Here is an 18,734-nt window from a genome sequence, read left to right as displayed (position 1 = left end):
ATCTGCTGGAAGAATCCTGGCTCTCGGGAGCAGTTCCAGGAACATACCATGTCTACCTTATGTGGCTTCTGCTGGCAGGGTGGCTGCCACAGGACAGACAATTGCATTGGGGGACTATTCAGGAAAAGTTGTGGTTGAAACTCAACCCTGAAGGCTAAGCAATATCTAGAGTCTCCAAAATCCATTGTCCAGTCAGTCCTCCATGGCCAAGGATGACAATACTTAGCTCTTAATAGGATGGGAGACACAGATGTGGGGGTCAGAGGAGCCCTCTGGGGGACACTGCTTAGCAGATGTGTTTAATTCTTAGAGAACTAAGGAATGGAAGATGAGTGTGACCATGCAGAGCTGACCTTTATTTTGGCATATCTTAACTTCTGAGTGCTTGGCTTTGCAATCTTAATGCTCTCAACATAATTTCTATGTGTAATATAAAATTACTTGCATTGCTTTTGATCACAGGAAAATGGTATCAAATGGGTGGTTGTTGGGGATGAAAACTATGGTGAGGGATCGAGTCGGGAACATGCAGCATTGGAACCACGTCACCTGGGAGGCAGAGCCATCATCACAAAGAGCTTTGCCCGGATTCATGGTAAGTACCAGCACCTGGATACAGTGTGGTGTATAAGGAGGTTGCTTTATGGCTTGGAAGACCCATTTCCTTGATTGTGTTCAGTACTGGGGGCAGGAAAGAACACGATCTACTGGAGCAAATCCATTGTCCATCTAGTCTGGTGTCCTGCCAGTAGTTAACACCTGATGCTAATAGAAAAAAGCGATGCTAATCATGTTAAGCATTAGCAGTATTTTATTCCAGTAATGCCTAAAAGCCAAATTCTGGGTTGGGAGGCCATTGTGGTAGGTACTGAGGACACAGAAGACCATCTCTCCTGCAGTGAGCTTGCAACCTAAAGATGTAGACAGACAACTGAAACTCCCTGAAAGTGCAGTACAACATCTCAGTTCTCCCTTTGCAAAACAAACCCATCCTGCTGCATTGACTTCCTGTGTCCAGCTGCCTGTCAGACTTCTTCAGTCAATGGTTGCCCAAGTTCTCCTCTTCTTCTCCCATACACTCATGGAGGTTCAGCCTTGTTTTGGAAGATCGACAACCCCCTGCCAAAGGTGTGTGAACTCTGCTGCTTTCCTCTCCCCATGATGATGGTGGAAGAACAAGTCCTATGCTTATCCCTGGGGGAGGGGATGAGTAACCTACATGCTCTAGCCTGCCCTGGCTCCAGTAAATCTGGCACTTACCCACTCGATGGGGAGGGGATTTTCAGGTACATATATTTGAGTGAACAGTGCTCTGAGGAGGACATTAAATAATGGATATTAACATAATACTCAAATGATTAAAGATTTGTCTATCTTTCTCCTCTCCCAAAGTCACTGGTGGGTGCTCTAAACATCTACCTGATTGAGGGGGGTGTTGTATTCTTGAACCCAACATCTGTATACAGAGGCAAATAAAATACAGCCTTTTCATCACTCCAGTATTTCAGTAATCCCATGAGCTCCCAGTGCCATGCTGGGGCAAAAAGAGCTAATGTGATCCTTGTGTGTATAAACAGGGCAGTAGGAGTCAGGAGGTGATTTATCTCCTGTATATGCTTTATTTTGTTGCACTGTTGAGACCACTTCAGAGCTTTATGCATTATTTCAGAAGTCCCCATTTTTTTAAGAGGATGTTGAAAGAGCCACGAACAAAAGATTAAGCTCTTCATATAGTACGAGTGTTCTTGCAATCTGTTTAGCTTACCAAAACAAGGACTGAAGTGATTTGATAAGTGTGAAGTACTTTCATGAGAGGAAAAAATCATACTAAAAGACTAATCTAGCAGAGAAAGGGTTAAGAATCAGTGGCTGGAAGCTGATCAACTAAGAGGCACAGCTTTTAATGGTGAGGATAATTAATCACTGGAACAAACTACCAAGGGAAATGGTGGATTCATCATCTCTTGATGTCTTCAAGAGTGGATGCTTTTTTGGCAGTTGTGCTTCGACTAAATACAAGTCATGGGGCTCAATACTGAGTTAACTCGGTGAAATTCTGTGACCTGTGCTATATAGGATGTCAGACTAGATGAGTTGAACAAGCTTCTCCCTGGGGAGAAGGAATCATTAAGTCCATTCCCAACAGCAATTAAAAATGACCCAAAAAGCTTACAAACCATCCATCTTACTATAAAGTCTCTAAGTTATTGCATTCCCATCAATGTTTCTTGCTTGGAAAGCCATTAGAAGTACTCTTCTTAGAGGCAGGTATGTAAGAAACACATGCTTCGCTGCTCGGCAGACTCAAAGCAACAAAGGTATGCAGGGGGTGAGGTGGGATAGCAGAGAGTGACTTTTAGATCTTTTGTAACCGGCTGTTTTGAGGCGAGGGAGTTACTAAACCAGTGGTGGTAGATATAATACAATCATTCAGAAAGTTGTGTACCACTGAAACTCCACCTGTGTCTCAGTTGTTTCCGTGTGTTTTTTGAAAATGTGCCTTAAACAGTCTCGGCTTTTTCAGTAGGATCTGCAATGAGACAGAGTTGGGTGCATCTCTGGATGCTTCCATCCCCAATTTCTTCACACTTCAGCCATGTTTGAAAGTTCAGTGTGTGCTGGATCTCAGATCTGTCCACAGTACTCTAAAGACTAAATAAAATGTTACCACGCTGCCCCCAGAAAAGCCAAGCATAGTTTTGGGGCAAAATTATAGAAGGATTGATGTCCTGTTTCATCAGTGTAATAGATACACCAAGGCCTCCAAACCTGAACCATGCATTCCATGGTCAAGGAACTTTATATTGTGGTAAAAACATCTGCAAAATCTCATTTGCAAGATCTGAAAGTCCCTATATATGTAGCATCAGTATTTAAATGTGGGATGTTTATCCTCTATGCAAGACTCACTAAACTGGTCTATACTCTTTTCTGTCTTATTTACAGAAACCAACCTCAAGAAGCAAGGCCTGCTGCCTTTAACTTTCGCTGACCCAGCTGACTACAATAAGATTCATCCTGTGGACAAGCTGAGCATTGTGGGTCTGGCAGACTTTGCACCTGGAAAGGTACTGGTTAGATTTCCTTTTTGCAGCAATAAGCTGCATTTTGCTTCCACTGAGCTCACTCCCAGGGATCAGAGATTTCTAGGGGGAGGGAGGGTTATGACTAACTCTGCTCCTAGAGCAGCAGTTCTCAAACTGGGTCAGGACTCTAAAGTGGGTCACAAGCCCATTTTAATGGTCACCAGGGCTCACTTAGACTTGCTGGGGCCCAGGGCCAAAAGCCGGAGCCTCATCACAAGGGGTTGAAGCAGAAGCCCAAGGGCTTCAGCCCTGAGTGACAGCTCAGGTTATAGTCCCCTTGCCTGGGACTGAAGCCCTGGGGCCAAAAGGGTTTGGGTGGGCTCAGGCTTCAGTCCTGTCTTGAGGTTGGATAGTAATTGTTGTCAGAAGGGGGTCACAGTGCAACAAAGTCTGAATGTGTGTCCTTGAGGGAGTGATGAAAGCCAGGCCTAGTGTTCTGAATGGAGTAATTACAAATATAAGAACTGCCAACCAGATCTGAATGGTCCAGTATTCTGGACTTACGGGTGGTCCAGAGAGCTGACTCACTGCATAGTGCTAGCTTCCATTCCTGCTGCCTCTTTCCATTGAGGATGAGGTAAAAATAAATTACTTCAGTTATTGCTATTCCCTGTAACAGATTTGCTGTAGCTGCCACTGGAGTGCTGAGATTGCAAATGGGAGAACTGAGCTTCCTGACTGCAGATGGAAGAGGTAGTGTCTATAGGGCACTTGAGTTCAAGGACCCCTGGATTAGAAATTGAGTTAAACAGAAGGGATCACTCCTCTATATCAGGGGCTCAGTGTTCAAGTGATTCCTTTTAACAGGGTAGGGTCAGACTTTCTAGTGAGCATCCTGCATTGTCTCTCATAAATGTTGCTCCAGGAAAGGGGAAAACGTAAATGCCAATCTTTTGCTTCTCTCCTCTCCCCTCTATAGCCCCTGAAATGCATCATCAAGCATCCCAATGGGGGTCAGGAAACAATCATGCTGAACCACACCTTCAATGAGACGCAGATAGAATGGTTCCAGGCTGGCAGTGCCCTGAACAGAATGAAGGAGATGCAGCAACACTGAAACAGCTGCATGTTCACCCAGTGGACTTGGCCCAGATATCTTCATAAATCCATGGCTGGTGGATAAATATCTGATCAAATGTAACCATAGCTGCTTTTTCATAACTGTATTAATTCACTGACACTGACCAGGGAGTGCAGCTCAACTTGTTGCGTCTTTGTTTCCCCAGCTCTTTGGTTCAGATTTCACTTGTATTTATTTTTTGAAGACACCTGCTCAGTGGGCTTTTTCTGTCCAATCATTTCATGGATGGCTGAAGAAGTTTAAAGTAGGACTTTCTGGTTCTTGTGAAAATATAAAATCCAAAATAAAGATTCTGTGATGGACATCTCTTTGAACTGTTGTACTGGTATTTTTGATCACCTTCCTTTCTCTGCATGCAAGAGATTGAAGGTGGGGCTGTAGGACTCCAGAAAAGCTGTCAACTTGCCTTCACTACACCACCCTCTACTCTCAAGGGCATCTGCACTCCTTTTGCACTTGTGAATGTCAGTTTATGCCCCAAAAGCCCACTTCCATCTGTGACTAGCCAAATGATCAGAGGGAGAATAAGCAGACAGCTGCACACTGATCCATCTGTATGACCTCCAACTGTCTATTGCACTTGTCTCCCAGGAATAAATTCATCCACCCTGCAAAAAGCTGTTACAGGCAGAAATCTTAGTTGTTCAGCAATTCTAATCTCCACAAACTACACCTTCCCTCTGCCCTACAAATCAAGTCTGTCCTGATAGGCCAATTCCAAAAGGGAATTTGAGTAAGACCTCATCTCTCTGTCTGACTTCCTTCACCAGCTATAGTCCACCAAAATGATGCCATAAGTGGGGGAGGAATGTGAGGAGAGCAGCTCTTTCCTGGGACCTAGAGTAGTACAGCACACACACCCAGAGGAGTAAAGAACAATGGACCTTGCCTCTCACCCCCTTACTTGCATGCAAATCTTAACTAATTGATTCTTCACTCACTGAGTGAATAGGTCCAGAGATCACTTGTATTTAAGTAGGTGAAAGGCTTTCAGACAATGAGCATGAGTACCAAGCACCATAGAAGAGGTATGGTATGATTCAGGGAATTAAGTTTCAGATAGTCAGCACATACAAGCAGAACACCTGTTGGAAGCAGAGTAAAGGTACACATGCAGTGCCAAGCAGATGACTTGTCTTTTAGAATGGAGTCTGAAATTCACTTACTGGGAACAGAAGGGCCCCACCTGCAGCAAGGGTTATGGGGAAGCAGCTCTCAGCTGTGTAGTTCAAACTACCCTCTTAATTTATTGCTGCCTTTTGAAAAGAACAGTAATACACACCTGGGACTCTGGGAATTGCTAGGTGTATGCTAGCACATATTGCCTCACTTAAATTCCAAAATACTGAAAATTAGAAACTTTTCCATTTCTCTGACACTGCACCAATGCAAGCTTCAATCTAGCCTCAACTCAGAGAGGTATATGTAAGACAGCACTGCCAGTGCTATGACTTGCTAGTCATTCATGGCCCTGTGTGCAGAGGTCACAATGCAATAACTAGTGTATGAGACTGACACCACCAGTAGTTTATATTGGTCAGACTTCAGCTGCTTGGAATCTGCTTTTCACATAGTCAAAGTGCCTTAAAATACAAAGATGAGTGTGTGAAGAGCATCCTCTTCTTGAAGCCAATTCCTAGAACATGTTCAAATGTGCTCCAAGCTACCAAGTACTGTAAAATACAATACCTTTCTTTCCTATTAGCAGCCCTGTAGAAATATAGCAACACTGCCCAAACATTGCTTTATTAGAGAAGCTGGTGACAGCACAGAAGGGACTTCATAAACTCAGATGGCTGTGCTAAGATGAATTCCAGACTTCCTTTGGATTAAATCTATGAACCAGTAACAGCCAAGCTTAGAAGTAAGGAGCTGTAATTATATTGCAGGAATGGTTCCAATGACTTAAGCTTTGCTTTCATGGTTTGAGATCAGCAGAACCATGATCCAATGGAATTTTAGCCCCCACAAAATGGCTGCTATTTAATCATGCAAAACACATCACAGTCCTGGCTCCCTGCCCTGCAGACTCCCACTAACTTTTTGTTCCCTGCTTTCCTTTCATTGCTGTCAGCAAAAGTAATTGAATTTGGTTCCTGTGTTTAATGCTGCTCCTCAAAAGTAGAAACTAGAAAGTATCTGCATCAAGATGGAGTAAGCATCCCAGGCTGCAGGAGCCTGGGTTTGTCTCTTCCTGATAAGAGAGGAAGCTGGGTTGTGTATGGCCAGTAATTATTCATCCAATATTAAAACCAGCCTTCCTTCCCCTTAAGGGATTGGAAATATGGCTTTATTCAGCAAGATGGCCTCTCCTAAAATTGTGACCATTTGAGCCAAGCCACCAGTAGAATTGAGCTTGTTTTGCATAAGACTACAGTCCATGCACTATATTACAGCATCTCACTTCAGCACCATAGCAGGTGGTTGTTTTCAGAGGACAGCAAAGGATTAGAGACCAAAAGCTAAAATGCTTCTTAGCAAGCTGTCACCCTTCCATTTCCATAGCAATTCATGTAACAGAACTCCAGCTCTCTTGTACAGTGAAGTGAATCCTCTTCTAGGGGCTGGATTCCCCTCCTTTCATCACCAGGGTTTACAATGGCTTAAAGGCCAATGTATTCCTTTCCCATACTTTGGTTTTCTCTCATGCTCAGACAGCAGCACCTCCCTGTTTTGTGCCAAGGAGATATGAACACTTTCACTAAAGGCAAGACAGGCCTTTGCTTACACCTCATTTCATTTCTCAAGTCAGGAGACTGGGTGTGGTAGGGAATTACCAGTTTCTTCTGGTCCAGACAGCACCACTATAACTCAAGATTATCTGCTGTCTTGAAAAAAAAACAAACACTTTCTTTGGCATTTGAACCCAATTTTGCTCTGCTTTCCAGGATGTCAAAGTCCCAGATGGGTTTGTGGCTGCTGGGCCCACATAACAGGGCAGCCCTTCCACATCTGTAGTTTTACTTATACAGTTCTAAGGGAGGTATTTCTTGGCAGTTATCAGCTTGACCAGGTGGGAGCAGACAGGAACATGGAAGCCCTGCTTTCTTATCCACTGCCTGGAGGGGGAGCCGGGCCCCAGCTGGCTCTTGCAATCCCCAAAAGCATCCATCCTGTAGGGTCCATGCAGAACAAGTTCTGACTGCTGCTAACTGTTTGTCCACCATGAGAGGAGACCCAGGCCAGGCTCACTGATAGATCCCTGTCCAGAAAGAAGGAAAAAGAATGAGATAAGAATTTAAGAAGGTTCACAGGCAAGCAGATAAGAGTGAATGTGTGATCCAACTTAGCAGTCAACTGGGGGGAGGTGTATTCAAAGGAGGGGGAATATCTGAGTATCTACTGGAATCCTCCTTTCCTCCCTGTCTCACAATGACCCTCAGAGGTCCAGCCTCCACCCACAAATACCCCACTCCATCACTGGGAAGGTGCAGTTTAAGGGAGCACCAGCACTAATTTAGAGTCTTGCCTTTCTACGGTGCACAGGCCTTTAGCTCAGAGTTCCTTGGGGGAAGAGATTGTTTGGCACAAGGCTATTGTGCAGCAATAGCTGCACTTCTATTCCATGTGCACCAAGCAACCTCACTTGCTGCCTTCAGCCCCCTCTTCAGAACTTCATCCCAATGTTTATTACAATGACAGACACCAGATACATATTTAGTAAAGCTGATCTCAGTAACTTCATCCCCCACCTTTGTCATCCTTCTCTGTATTATCTCTTAATTTAGACAGTAAGCTACTTGGGGAAGAGGCAGTCTCTTTAAAATGCCATGTACACCTATGGGTGCTGGATGAATTATACATAGTTACCACCAGAGTGTAGGGTGCCTCCTTCTTCTGTATCTCTTCTGTGGCACCAGAGGTGGAGGCCTCTGTGGAGCTTGGACCTGTAGGAGATGTGTCAACAAAGTTCTCATCCACTATCCGGAAGCGGATCTCCTCCCCCGTGTCCATGTACAGGTCATGAGCCCCTTCTTCTGTCTCATATTCCCACACCCAGACCTGCTCTGCTTCATCGCTGGCCAGCTCAAGTCAAGGCAGTAAAACAAATCATGAGAATCTAGTGGTTTTCTCTCACTCAACAGACCATTCTCCTTGAGAGCCCTCAGAGCAGGAGGCTTGTGGTTTGAATCCCAGCTTTCACCCTCTTCACACGTTTCTCAAACTGCAAAACACTTCTCCAAGCAGCTCTAATACCCAGGCCCTTTTATCTTAGCTTTACAGCAGCAAAAAGGATAATCAGTGCTCATGCTTCAAGGCATAAGACAGTCATCTGAGGTGGAGTCAAAAAAAGAATTCTCCCACCATGTACTCAATTGGCCAAGTGCATCATGTAGGGCAGGGGAATTGGCCACTGACAGAGGCAAGTTACAAGACTGGAGAACGTCTATGCTGTAGAAAAAACCCCCAGCTGTTTAGGTGACTTTGCCAATCATTTGTAACAGTGGCAGAGTAACCCTACAAGACCCACTTAGTGTGACCCCAAAGGAGTTAGCTGTCTAACGCTGATAGCTGACTGCATGGGACTCTGAACCAGGTATGATACTCCAGCTGCTGCACCTGAGTCTTTATAGTACAGTAGGGGGCATGCAAGGGTTAAGGTGACAATTAAGAACTGTAGCCACTTCCCTCCTTTATTTAAATATAAAAGTCAATGTGAGAGATGGTTAGAGGATACAACTTGGCTGGCTGCTGCAGGGACTCTGGAGGGATGACAATGTCATCAAAGAAACCAAGAGAAACTGCAAAGAAAAGAATCAAATTAGGAAGAAAAGGATCTTGCCATCAGTGATGGAGTACATTAAAGTGGTATGATGTCAGCTTGACAGCTGGTCTTTTTATTTTTAGTGTGAAGTACAGCAAATCAGTTGCTGTGCCTGCCTAAGTTCACCCCCAGCAGATCTATAGCTCTACTGATAAGTGTTTCTCTGTCAGTTGCTGTGAGAAAGTCCCTCAAAACAAGAAAGGATAGTGACACCCTGACCATAAACTAATTACTGTCAAATCCACAAAGTAAACAATTTTTTCCACTAACTTCAGATACAGGAAGGGGTGACAGATGCTGCACATAATCATAGAAGGCAAGAGAATTCTGACCAATGCGATTTACAGTGATAATATACCCCTTTTAACCAAATGAAGGAATTCCAGACAAAGCAAACCTATGTCTCCATCTGCCCAGGAGTTTTAGCCACTTGCACAATCTAGTGGATCCAAGCTCTTCTGGGATGTGCACATACATGATTGAATAAAGGAGGTTTGTGGGTCTGGGCAAAACCCTCAAGCAAGAGGGCCCACAGCCTGCCCCCAAGCTGAAACTAGTAATTTAACTAAGGGCTTGTCTACACTGGCAATTAACAGCGCTGCAACTTTCTTGCTAAGGGATGTGAAAAAACACCCCCTGAGCACAGCAAGTTTAAGCACTGTAAAGCACCAGTGTAGACAGTGCACCAGTGCTGGGAGCTATGCCCCTCGTGGAGTTGGGTTTTTTAGAGCGCAGGGAGAGCTCTCTCCCAGGGCTCTGCTGCGACCACACAAGCCACATTAAATTGCTGCCGCAGCAGAGCTTTAGCGTTGCCAGTGTAGACTAGCTCCAAGATTGCTCCCACTCATTTCACTCTTGTTCCCTGTCAGGTTTTGCTGGAATCCACATTTTCACTGGAAATCCACATTTTGTGCTGCAACTGCTGAGTTTCAGTGCAAAAATAAAAACCACCCTAATGAGAGTTTTTTTTGCTTTTAGCACTGATGTGCTAGTGAAGAGTCTAGATTGTTTTTATGGGTCTAATTGCCTTCTGGAGCTGTCCCACAATGCAGAGCAGGAGTGGTCGCTCTTTGAAACTCAGTGGTCCTGCCTGCAGGTATGTGCCCCTCCCCTTTAGCTCTGTTCTGAAGGTCAGTGCTCTCACTGTTCTGGGACACAAAACAAATCATTTTTGTGGAATGCTCCTGCTGCCTCCCACAATGCAAACAGAGACAGGTGACAGAATGTGCAGTGCAGAGTCAGGGAGGGAGGTGGGGGCTGAGGTTGGGGTCTCCCCCTCAACTGATTGTTTCCGGCAGCTGTCCTCTCTCTCTCTCTCTCTCCCTCTCTCTCACACACACACACACACACACCTTTCACAATAATGATTTGCTTTGTGTCCTGGAGCAGTGCATAATGGGACAGCTACCACAGTGCACTCCTCTCATCTGCAATGCAAGTGCTGCATACGTAAACATGATCTGATGCCTGTGGAAAACAATGTGAACACAAACCAGCAGTTTTCTTTTACTGCTCTTCTATCACCGACAAAACTGTCAGTGAAAAAACTCTGCAAGTGTAGACATAGCCTTAGTTACTGTTGACCCAAGCCAAACTAGAAATAATGATCTGGGGTTGAATATCTCAAACCAATCTCACAGCCTAGGGTGCTGGACTCAACACAATGCCTGACAGCTATGGTCTCCCTAGTATTAGAAGTTGCAATTTACCATGAACTCCATCCTGACTGCAGCCTTTAATCTCCCCGATCAGAATCTCATCCAGAAAGGGATGGAATACCACATACCGGAAATGTACTGGAAAGAAGCAAAGATACTAAGTCTGAGAAAGTCACATACTTAAAATTTCCTCTGGGTGACAGCCATTTAAAAATAAATAAATCTACCCCACACCCCCAAATCTTGTATCTGATGTTTCTTTAGCAGCTTTCATCCCCATGCCAACAATATCAGCACACTCAAACTCTCACAATACTTTTAAGTTCTCAGGAATCATGTGGTGTGCATATAACTGGTCTAAGTGATTACACAACTTTGTTACTGTAACGATCACTGGCCTATTGTTTGCCACATTTGCGTGTTATTTTTTGTACTGGACTGTAAACTTATTACAGCAGAGACTATTTCTTTCTGCCTAATACAGTGGGGCCCTGCTCCAACTACTGGGCATTACTACAGTACAAATAAATAAATACCACCAAGCTCCTATCAGCAGATCTCAGAGAACTTCCCAAAGGTCGGTATCATTATCCCCACTTTACAGAAGGGGAAACTGAGGTACCGAGAGTGGAAGTGACTTGCCCAAGCAGGCCAGTGACAGAGCTGGGAATAGAACCCAAGTCCCAGTGCAATGCCTAAGCTACTAGACCACACTGCCTAAATAATGCACTTTGCCATTAAAAAGCAGCTGCCACTGAGGTGGACTGCAATACACCTCTACCCCAATAGAACGCAGTCCTCAGGAGCCAAAAAAATCTCACCGTGTTATAGGTGAGACCACATTGTATCGGAGTACGGAGAGGAATCGCTCCCCGCCCCAGCTCACTCTGCCCAGGAAGGGATGGGAGAAGTTGCTCCGAAGTAATTACAACCAACAGAGAGAATTAAAGTTGTCACAGAATTTTGGAAAGGCTGCCCCAGCAATCTCTATACCAATATTTATTATTATATATTAGATTGTGGGAGTACTGCAACTATGCTAGACACTCAACACAAAGACAGGTGCTTGTCCCAAAGACCTTATGAATTAAAAAACTAGAGGAAGGGATAGTGAAAGAGATATAATATACAAGCAAAGTGACCAGGGTGGGGATTACCTGCTGAGGCGGATTCTCTTTCTGCTTGTTAGGTCACCCCCCGCAATAAAGCTTCTGAAATCCAAACCCCTGGCTGGTTATTCTGATGATTGGCAAAGCAGAACGTAACCCAGCTTTGCTTTTCTGCAAGGCTGATACTAACCAAACCAAGTCTTTCTGCAGTGTAAGTTAAAGAAATAAGACTGTGGTGATAGGAACAAAGGTGGACATACATCTGGAAAGGCCAATTTTAGACAGTGTTACTTTTCTCATCACAAATGTTTTGATGTCTCAACCCTTTGTTACTGATTAGGAACCCGCCTGGCTATTGGGACGCCATTGGTGTCAGAGGGGCACTGCAGATGCTTTCTGTAATAGATGGTATTTACCTTAAGGAGTAGCTGAGATGCAGACAGCAGGATAGTGGTAGCGAGCAGTGCTCAGACACATGATAAATTCTACCGCTTACAACACGCCCAAGAGTCATATACAATTTCTATTGCAGGGTACCCAATACTCAGGGACAGATACTGAAATAGTTTTCTCTGTCCAATGGAAGGGTGGAGGTAAAGCCCACTCCATTGGCTATTCTGGAACACAGGTGAATTGGCTTAGTCACAGGCAAAAAAGCCTTTGTTAATACAGAATTGAGGTTGCAGGTGGTCAACACTCTCCTGTGCACCTCTTGCCCTTCCAGTATGGGAGAGTTTAAGTTTTCAAATGCAAATATTGCAGAACAAGGCAGTGGGGTGCTAAGGCCTCCTTGCACAAATGTTAGCACTACAAGAAAAAATCCTCAAACATCAGAAAATGCAATTAAGGCCATACTTCCCACACAACATAACCTTCACTCCGCCCTCTTGGATCCCCACCATGAGGAGTCCCTCAGGCAAATCACAAGAGGAGGCAACGGGGTTGGAGGCCTCCCTACACATTTTTGTCCAACTAGCAGCAAGTAGCTCCCACAGCAATGGTGCTGCTCAGAAGTTATGAACAGGTATGCCACTTTAAAGTTGCAGTGAGCACACAGAAAACAGCTTTTGACAGGGCAGGTGATGTCCTGTGATGCTCCTCTTGGGACCCCTTCCCAGGTAGAATTAAGGTTGTGAGGTTTGAACCATTCCTGAAGCCTTCCTAGTATGAAAATTAGAGACCTGGAAGAATCCTGAGAACCACACAGCTTAGGAAAAGCAGTAGCAGACCTTTAGTGTGCGATGCACCGTCCCCAGGAAATATGTACGAGTCTTCCAGCTTTGTGATGTCATACAGACAGATGCAGAGGCCAACATTGTACACAACCTGTTCAGAGAAAAACCAATGAGCAATAAATCCCTGGAACCTAAAGTTGTAAATCCCCTCAAATTTCTTCCCCACGCCAGTCTCAGACACAAGTTTTTAAGCAGCAAGCTCATGCAAATGGCCACAGGAGGAACTGGACAAGAGATCCATGTGCATCAGACCAGAGCACTGTAGAGGTGCAGGCCTCAGCTGTTGCAAGGAAGAGACAGTGTGCAGTCAACACCACCTTCTAGGGACCCATCTGGCTTTCTCAGAGGTATCGGAGGGCATGTGTTGACCTACTCCAGAAACAGCACTGCTGCAACATGAGCCTTTTAGGAGGTTGCCAAAGATGGGAAAATGGGAGAAGTAAGCCCCATGAGTGGCTTAGATAACCACCACCCCACTGGATGAGAAATGCAGCATTTCCAGAACTAGCTGTTCCAAAGGCCAGAAACTCCCCTTGCTGGGTAGTCATGCCCTGGAATCCCTTTCTGTAAGAGACATGCTTCACTCAGAAGTTTGTGAAGACAGTTAGCACAGGTGAAGAAAGCCTTCACCCCTCCCCCCCAAATCAGGCTACACCCATCATTAACTCTAGACCCCATCAGTTGATACTCAGGTCAGAGGGAGCTTGCCTATATCATACAACATAGGTATTTTCAGAATACTGAAAATACTGAAGATATCAGTATACCCTATGGGCTTGGGGCAGCCTCTCAACCCAAATTACAAATAGTAGAAACCGAGCAGGTCCCAACTTTCCCATTCATCCCTATCAGTGGAAGATGATTCCCTACAGTGTATTAAATGTCCCAACAACAGGGCTTCTGCCATTCCTTTAGGAAATTGCTCCTCAGCCTATCAGAAATCTTTTCTGACGTTCGGTTCTGCTTAGTTTTATCCTAAGTCAAGTCCCCAACCCAGGGCTTTGGAGCGGAGCCTGGAGCTGGAGCAAGGACCAGTAGGTTTTTGCCCGGAGCTGGAGCAGAGCCGGAGCGGAGCAATTAAATCTGATTGCTCCAAATCCCTGACCTGAACATTCCCTCGCTTTCTTGGTTCTTCAAACATTTGCAGACATCATCCCATCTCAAGTCACTGGTGGCTAACTGAGACATGTTTAATAATCTCTCTACATAAGTCATTCTTCATAACCCCCGATCATTCTTGTTGCTCTTCTCCGAACTCCCTTCAGTTTATCAGTTACCTGTGTAGAACTGAAAGCTGCATTCTAATCATAGTCCCAGCAGTTCAGAGAGGTCACAGCCCCTCGTATATAGGTCTGTTGTATGATGCCTTTTTATTTGCTGTACCAAATCTCATCAGCTTTTTGGTTGCCAGATCACATTTCAAGTGCTTAGCGCACAGCAGTGAAATACTATCACCCCACGGTTTCTTTCAACATTACTGCCTTCAAGGTATTTCTCCTCTAAGATGTGTAAGTTTGCATTTTTCCAGGCCGAGTCTCCTCTACTGCTACTTCCTACTCCTGCCAACTACTCTAAGTTCCCTTCATTATTTCTCTGCCTCACCTGGCATCCTTCTCAGTTCACTGTTCTCTTGGAATATCATTACTGTGCTCTTTACCCTCCTTCTATATAATTTGAGATCACATTAAATAACACAAGAGCCATCACCTTCTCCAACTCTGTATTTTTGATCATTACCCTTTGTAGATGGGTCCCTTAGGTAGTTTTCAGTCTTTGTAATGGTCTTCATATCCAAACCATTCTGAATTTAATTTTTTGCTGCTTACACGGCCACCCACAGCTGCACAAAAGTCTGGTTCATGTGTTCAGTGCTCTAAGCTTTACCTTGTTAGCTAACTTCTTATTTAGCTCTTCGGCAATGGAGTCATTGAGTTTCATTTCAAACTGCCACGGAGGAATCCGTACCGTATCCATCATCTCCACTAGAACAAACATGGTGGCTAGTAGCAAGTGTCCCTGGAGAAAGACAGCAGAGGGCCAATAAGGCCTGGTCTACACTACAAAGTTTTGCCAGCATAACTATGTCGGCTAGGAGTGAGGAGAGGAGAGAAATAAAAAATATAAAATAAAAATCAAACATCCAGCTGATAGAGCTATGCCAGCAAATCCATCAGATGCACACAACTATGCTGAAAGAAGCATGCTTCTGTTGGCATAAGTAATGTTGCTTGGGAAGGTGGTGTAGCTATGCCAGGAGAACTCTCTAGGCCAAGGCTCTGTTCTGCAGACAAACTCTAAAAGCAGAAGGACCCTTTCAGATCAGGATGGGCCTAGGATCCTCTAACAACTTGGCTGGGTGAGGTGTCTGGGAAATTGTTCAGTCCCTGCACTGTAGACACATCATTCACATGGAATGTCTATAAAATCTGGCAGGCTCAGTAAAATACTCAAGTGATTCAGCTATGGAGCAAACTGATCCTTTAGATTCACTTTGCTAGAGGTCCTGCCCCGTGAACCCCAAATGGTAACTTTCTATTTTTCCATTCAAGTCTCCAGCTCAATCCTCTATAATCATGAGCTCTTCGGGACAAAGATCATCTCTTCTTTACATACATGCTCAGTGCCTACCATCTGGGCTTCTAACTACTACCCAATATGACAGCTGAGAAAGGGATCATCATCATTGCTGAGGGTACATCCACAAGACAAGCCCAAGTGTTAGTGAGGATGTGTCCCCCCCTGCTGGCTGTGAAAGGAAGGGCTCCTGAGAGAGCATGACTGAAGGGAACTTCGGTTTTTAGCTCATCCAGAAGATTCTGCACCACTCCACTACTTGCCTAAAGGACAGATTAGGCCACTGTAAAAGATGGCAGCTGGCCATTGTGACAGAAAAGTGATCTTCAGTTGTGGATTGGGGGAAGAAATGGCATTCATTCACGAAAACTCAGGAGCAACCCTTTGAATCCACACTATCTAATCTCCCACACACATACACTAAAAATATGATCCCCCACATATAAGAACAAAGGAAAATCATTTGCTTTTTTAAAAAAGAAGTTGGTAATAACTATTAAGCTGATGGGCACATTACAAATCCCTAAATTAGATACTGTAATTAACATAAATTGATCCTTAATTACAATATGCCAGATGCTCATGTGCCCCAGTGTTAGGTAGTTAATTCTGGGATTTTTACCACATCTGTAGAAATGCCAATCATTTGTAATACAGTGCCAACCAACCTCTGCCCCTCCCCTCACAAAGAGATACATTCCCTCCTACCACCATGAAAGCTTAAATACAGCTCCAAACACAGGAAAGAGATGGGCTAAACTCTTCAAATGTCATTACTGAGCTAAGCAGTTAGGGTGATAGATTATTTTCTCCTGCTGCCATCTGAGGTCCCCTAAAGATTTTTCTTCTAGCGTTTTACTTGCCAGAGGAGAGAAATTAGAGTTATATGTATCTTAAGAGTTCCCTGTTGCACCTGGATAAGTCAAAACTGACAACACAGGAAAGGGACTTGGACAAAAACTGAGTAGCAGGGAAGGGGGAGAGGACAGTCAGTGTGGACTAGTCACCCCAAGGGTAATCAACAGGCAGACTGTGGGACACAGCCGGGCTACCAGTCTCCTTTGAACAGACCTCCAAAATATTTTTACTTATTTATCGTTATTGGGGATTTATTATTTTCGTCTCTGTAACCTGTATCTTGACTATACCACGATGAAGCGATGCGGACCTTGACAACAAATAATTCTCTACCCCGAGTTACTCCTAGCGCAGCCCAATGCGGGTTTTTCTATCAGACACAGGAAGTCTGGGTCAGCAAAGGGGCCCCGAGCTCTTCCCCTGGAGGGTGGTGGCTTCAATTCAACCTCGAGTCACGTCTCACACAAGCAGGAACAACGTCCCTGCTGCAGTGCGGGGTAGCTGGGCAGGACACGCTTGGGCGAGGCCCCTCGGCTGGGGAACCCGCCCCCGCCGGGGGATCCGCGCAAACCCAGAGCGCACACGAGCCCGCCGCTGTCCCGAGGCCTTTCCCCCTAAAGGAGCTGCCAGCAGCCTCCCCCCGGGCCGGTCCCCGCGCGCTGCCCCAGCGCTCCCGTCCCCCCGCCCCGGCACTAGCCTCACCCTGGCGGGCCCGGAGAGCGGCGCAGGGCAGCGCAGTGTGCGCGCGGGCTGCGCTCACCCACCCCCTCCCCGCGCGGGACAGCAGGGCTCGCGCAGCGCCAGCGGATCCCGGGCCCCCGCCCTCTTCTCCCTGCCCATGGGGCTAACGGGCCGGCGCGTGGCCCACCAGCGAGCGAACCATAGAGAGGTGAGTGGACGCTAGGGTGCCGCAATGCATGGCGGGATACATAGCTGGCTCCCGGAGGGCCAACCTGATTCCTCCACAGGGAGCTGCCCCGAGGCCCCTTTGAGCCCCCCGCACGCACCTGTCCCGGGTGCAGCACGCACGTGGCAATGGCAACACCTCCTGCAGCAGCAGACAGTCCTGCGCCGCGGCAGCCTCCTAGTTACCGGCCTGGCGACTTCCGGTGGATAGGCCAATCGCCTTTAAGGGCGGGTCGGATGGGTTGATTGACATCCGGAATCTGTATCAGGTGACCAGGGCTTCCCCAATCCCCGAGCGAGGAGCGAAACGGGCCTAGCGCTGTGGTGGGGGAGAGGGAGTCGCTGCAGCCTGCGCCGTTTTGCTCTTGGTTTCGCGCCCACGTGGGTTGCGTTGACTCCATTGGTTGCCCTAGAGTGACCAGACAGCAAGTGTGAAAAATCGGAACCTGGGAGGGATAACAGGAGCCTATATAAGGAAAAGACCCAACTATCAGGACTGTCCCTATAAAATGGGGACATCTGGTCACCCTCGATTCTGCCCAGGCCTGCGGGGCAGTGAGGTCCCATCCCTGCCCAGCCCTGCGCCTGACGCGCTCTTCCCAGAGTCGACCCCTGACACTGGTGCCAGAGAGAGCCTGGCTGGGGGTGCTGCTCCCAGCCCGAGTGAGCTGGAAACATGCTGGGGGGAGAAGGGCCAGGGCTCTCTCGGCTCCCGCTCCGGCAGTCAGAAGCTGCTGCTGCCTCAACCAGCCTCTCGCAGGCAGCTGCCACGCTGCCAGGAGCAGGCCGACCGGAGCGAGGTGCAGGCACCGCAGGAAAAGCACAGAGCCTCCTTCGTTGCCCCGCCAGGCAGGGCCGGCTTTAGGAAGTGCGGGGCCTAATTCGAACATTTTCGGCTGGGCCATGGCAGGGATGACTAAAAAAAAAAAAGGTGTAAAAAAAAAAGTTTTTTATTTCTTCCATGTATTATTTACTTTCCATAACTATATAAATAATACAATTATATATTATGTACATTGCATCATGTATGCTGTTGATTGCTTATTAATGACCTCCATTTCACATGGGTGGGTCCCTGACACTCCCTGCGGGCGTGCACATGTGTGGGTCCCAGCTGCCCCCTGCCCCCCTCATTGAAGCAGGTGTGCAGGGTTACTGCCCTGGGAACTGCAGGGCAGCAGTGGACATGAGGCTGGTTGGAGGCAGGGCAGGGGCTGATTGGAGGTAGGGTCTAGCTGCAGGCAGGGCAAGGGGTGCCCGGCTGGCTGGAGACAGGGGTGTGGGGTAGGCTGGCTTCAGGCAGGGCCGCAGGGGGATGCAGCAGGAGTTGGCAGGGCTGGAGACAGAGGAGTGCAGAACTGGCTGGCTTCAGGCAGGGGAGTGCAGAAGGGATTGGCTGGAGACAGGGCAGGGGGTGTGGGGCTGGGTGTGGGCAGGCCAGGCAGGGTGTGCGGGGCTGGTG

General features: G+C 46.6%; 2 protein-coding genes across 6 annotated transcripts in view; one reads left to right on the top strand and one right to left on the bottom strand.

The window, feature by feature from the left end:
- The window catches only part of ACO2 (aconitase 2), a 30,473-nt gene extending 25,992 nt beyond the window's left edge, over positions 1 to 4,481 (top strand). The window contains exons 16-18 of the mRNA XM_032787349.2: positions 463 to 595; positions 2,947 to 3,068; positions 4,006 to 4,481. Of these exons, the coding sequence (XP_032643240.1) occupies positions 463 to 595; positions 2,947 to 3,068; positions 4,006 to 4,143 (393 nt within the window). The 3' untranslated portion in view covers positions 4,144 to 4,481. The remainder of the gene's footprint in view (positions 1 to 462; positions 596 to 2,946; positions 3,069 to 4,005) is intronic.
- Positions 4,482 to 5,673: 1,192 nt separating this feature from the next.
- Positions 5,674 to 17,480, bottom strand: POLR3H (RNA polymerase III subunit H). 5 transcript variants are annotated; one of them, XM_032787385.2, is made up of 7 exons: positions 17,396 to 17,480; positions 14,819 to 14,950; positions 12,929 to 13,025; positions 10,642 to 10,728; positions 8,846 to 8,909; positions 7,978 to 8,185; positions 5,674 to 7,369 (listed from the first exon to the last, which is right to left on the bottom strand). In XM_032787385.2, the coding sequence occupies exons 2-7, from the start codon at positions 14,927 to 14,929 to the stop codon at positions 7,316 to 7,318; spliced, it is 621 nt and encodes a 206-aa protein (XP_032643276.1). In that variant the 5' UTR covers positions 14,930 to 14,950; positions 17,396 to 17,480; the 3' UTR covers positions 5,674 to 7,315. The 5 variants fall into 5 exon arrangements, with proteins under 5 accessions (XP_032643276.1, XP_032643285.1, XP_032643257.1 ...); XM_032787394.2 differs by having other exon boundaries at positions 17,412 to 17,449; XM_032787366.2 differs by lacking the exon at positions 17,396 to 17,480 and adding an exon at positions 17,320 to 17,370.
- Positions 17,481 to 18,734: the final 1,254 nt, after the last annotated feature.

This window comes from Chelonoidis abingdonii, chromosome 1, assembly GCF_003597395.2.
Source record: "Chelonoidis abingdonii isolate Lonesome George chromosome 1, CheloAbing_2.0, whole genome shotgun sequence".
NCBI classification, from domain to species: Eukaryota; Metazoa; Chordata; order Testudines; family Testudinidae; genus Chelonoidis; species Chelonoidis abingdonii.
The sequence above is the reverse complement of the archived record's forward strand: the minus strand, read 5'-3'. Positions and strand labels throughout refer to the sequence as shown.

Excerpts from the sequence above, each read along its gene's own strand:
- POLR3H (XM_032787385.2), bottom strand. The coding sequence starts at position 14,929 with ATGTTTGTTCTAGTGGAGATGATGGATACGGTACGGATTCCTCCGTGG. Across the intron at positions 13,026-14,818 it reads ATAAGAAGTTAGCTAACAAG|GTTGTGTACAATGTTGGCCT; the intron begins GTAAAGCTTAGA and ends TTCTCTGAACAG. Across the intron at positions 8,186-8,845 it reads CTGCAGCAGCCAGCCAAGTT|CGATGAAGCAGAGCAGGTCT; the intron begins GTATCCTCTAAC and ends TGAGCTGGCCAG.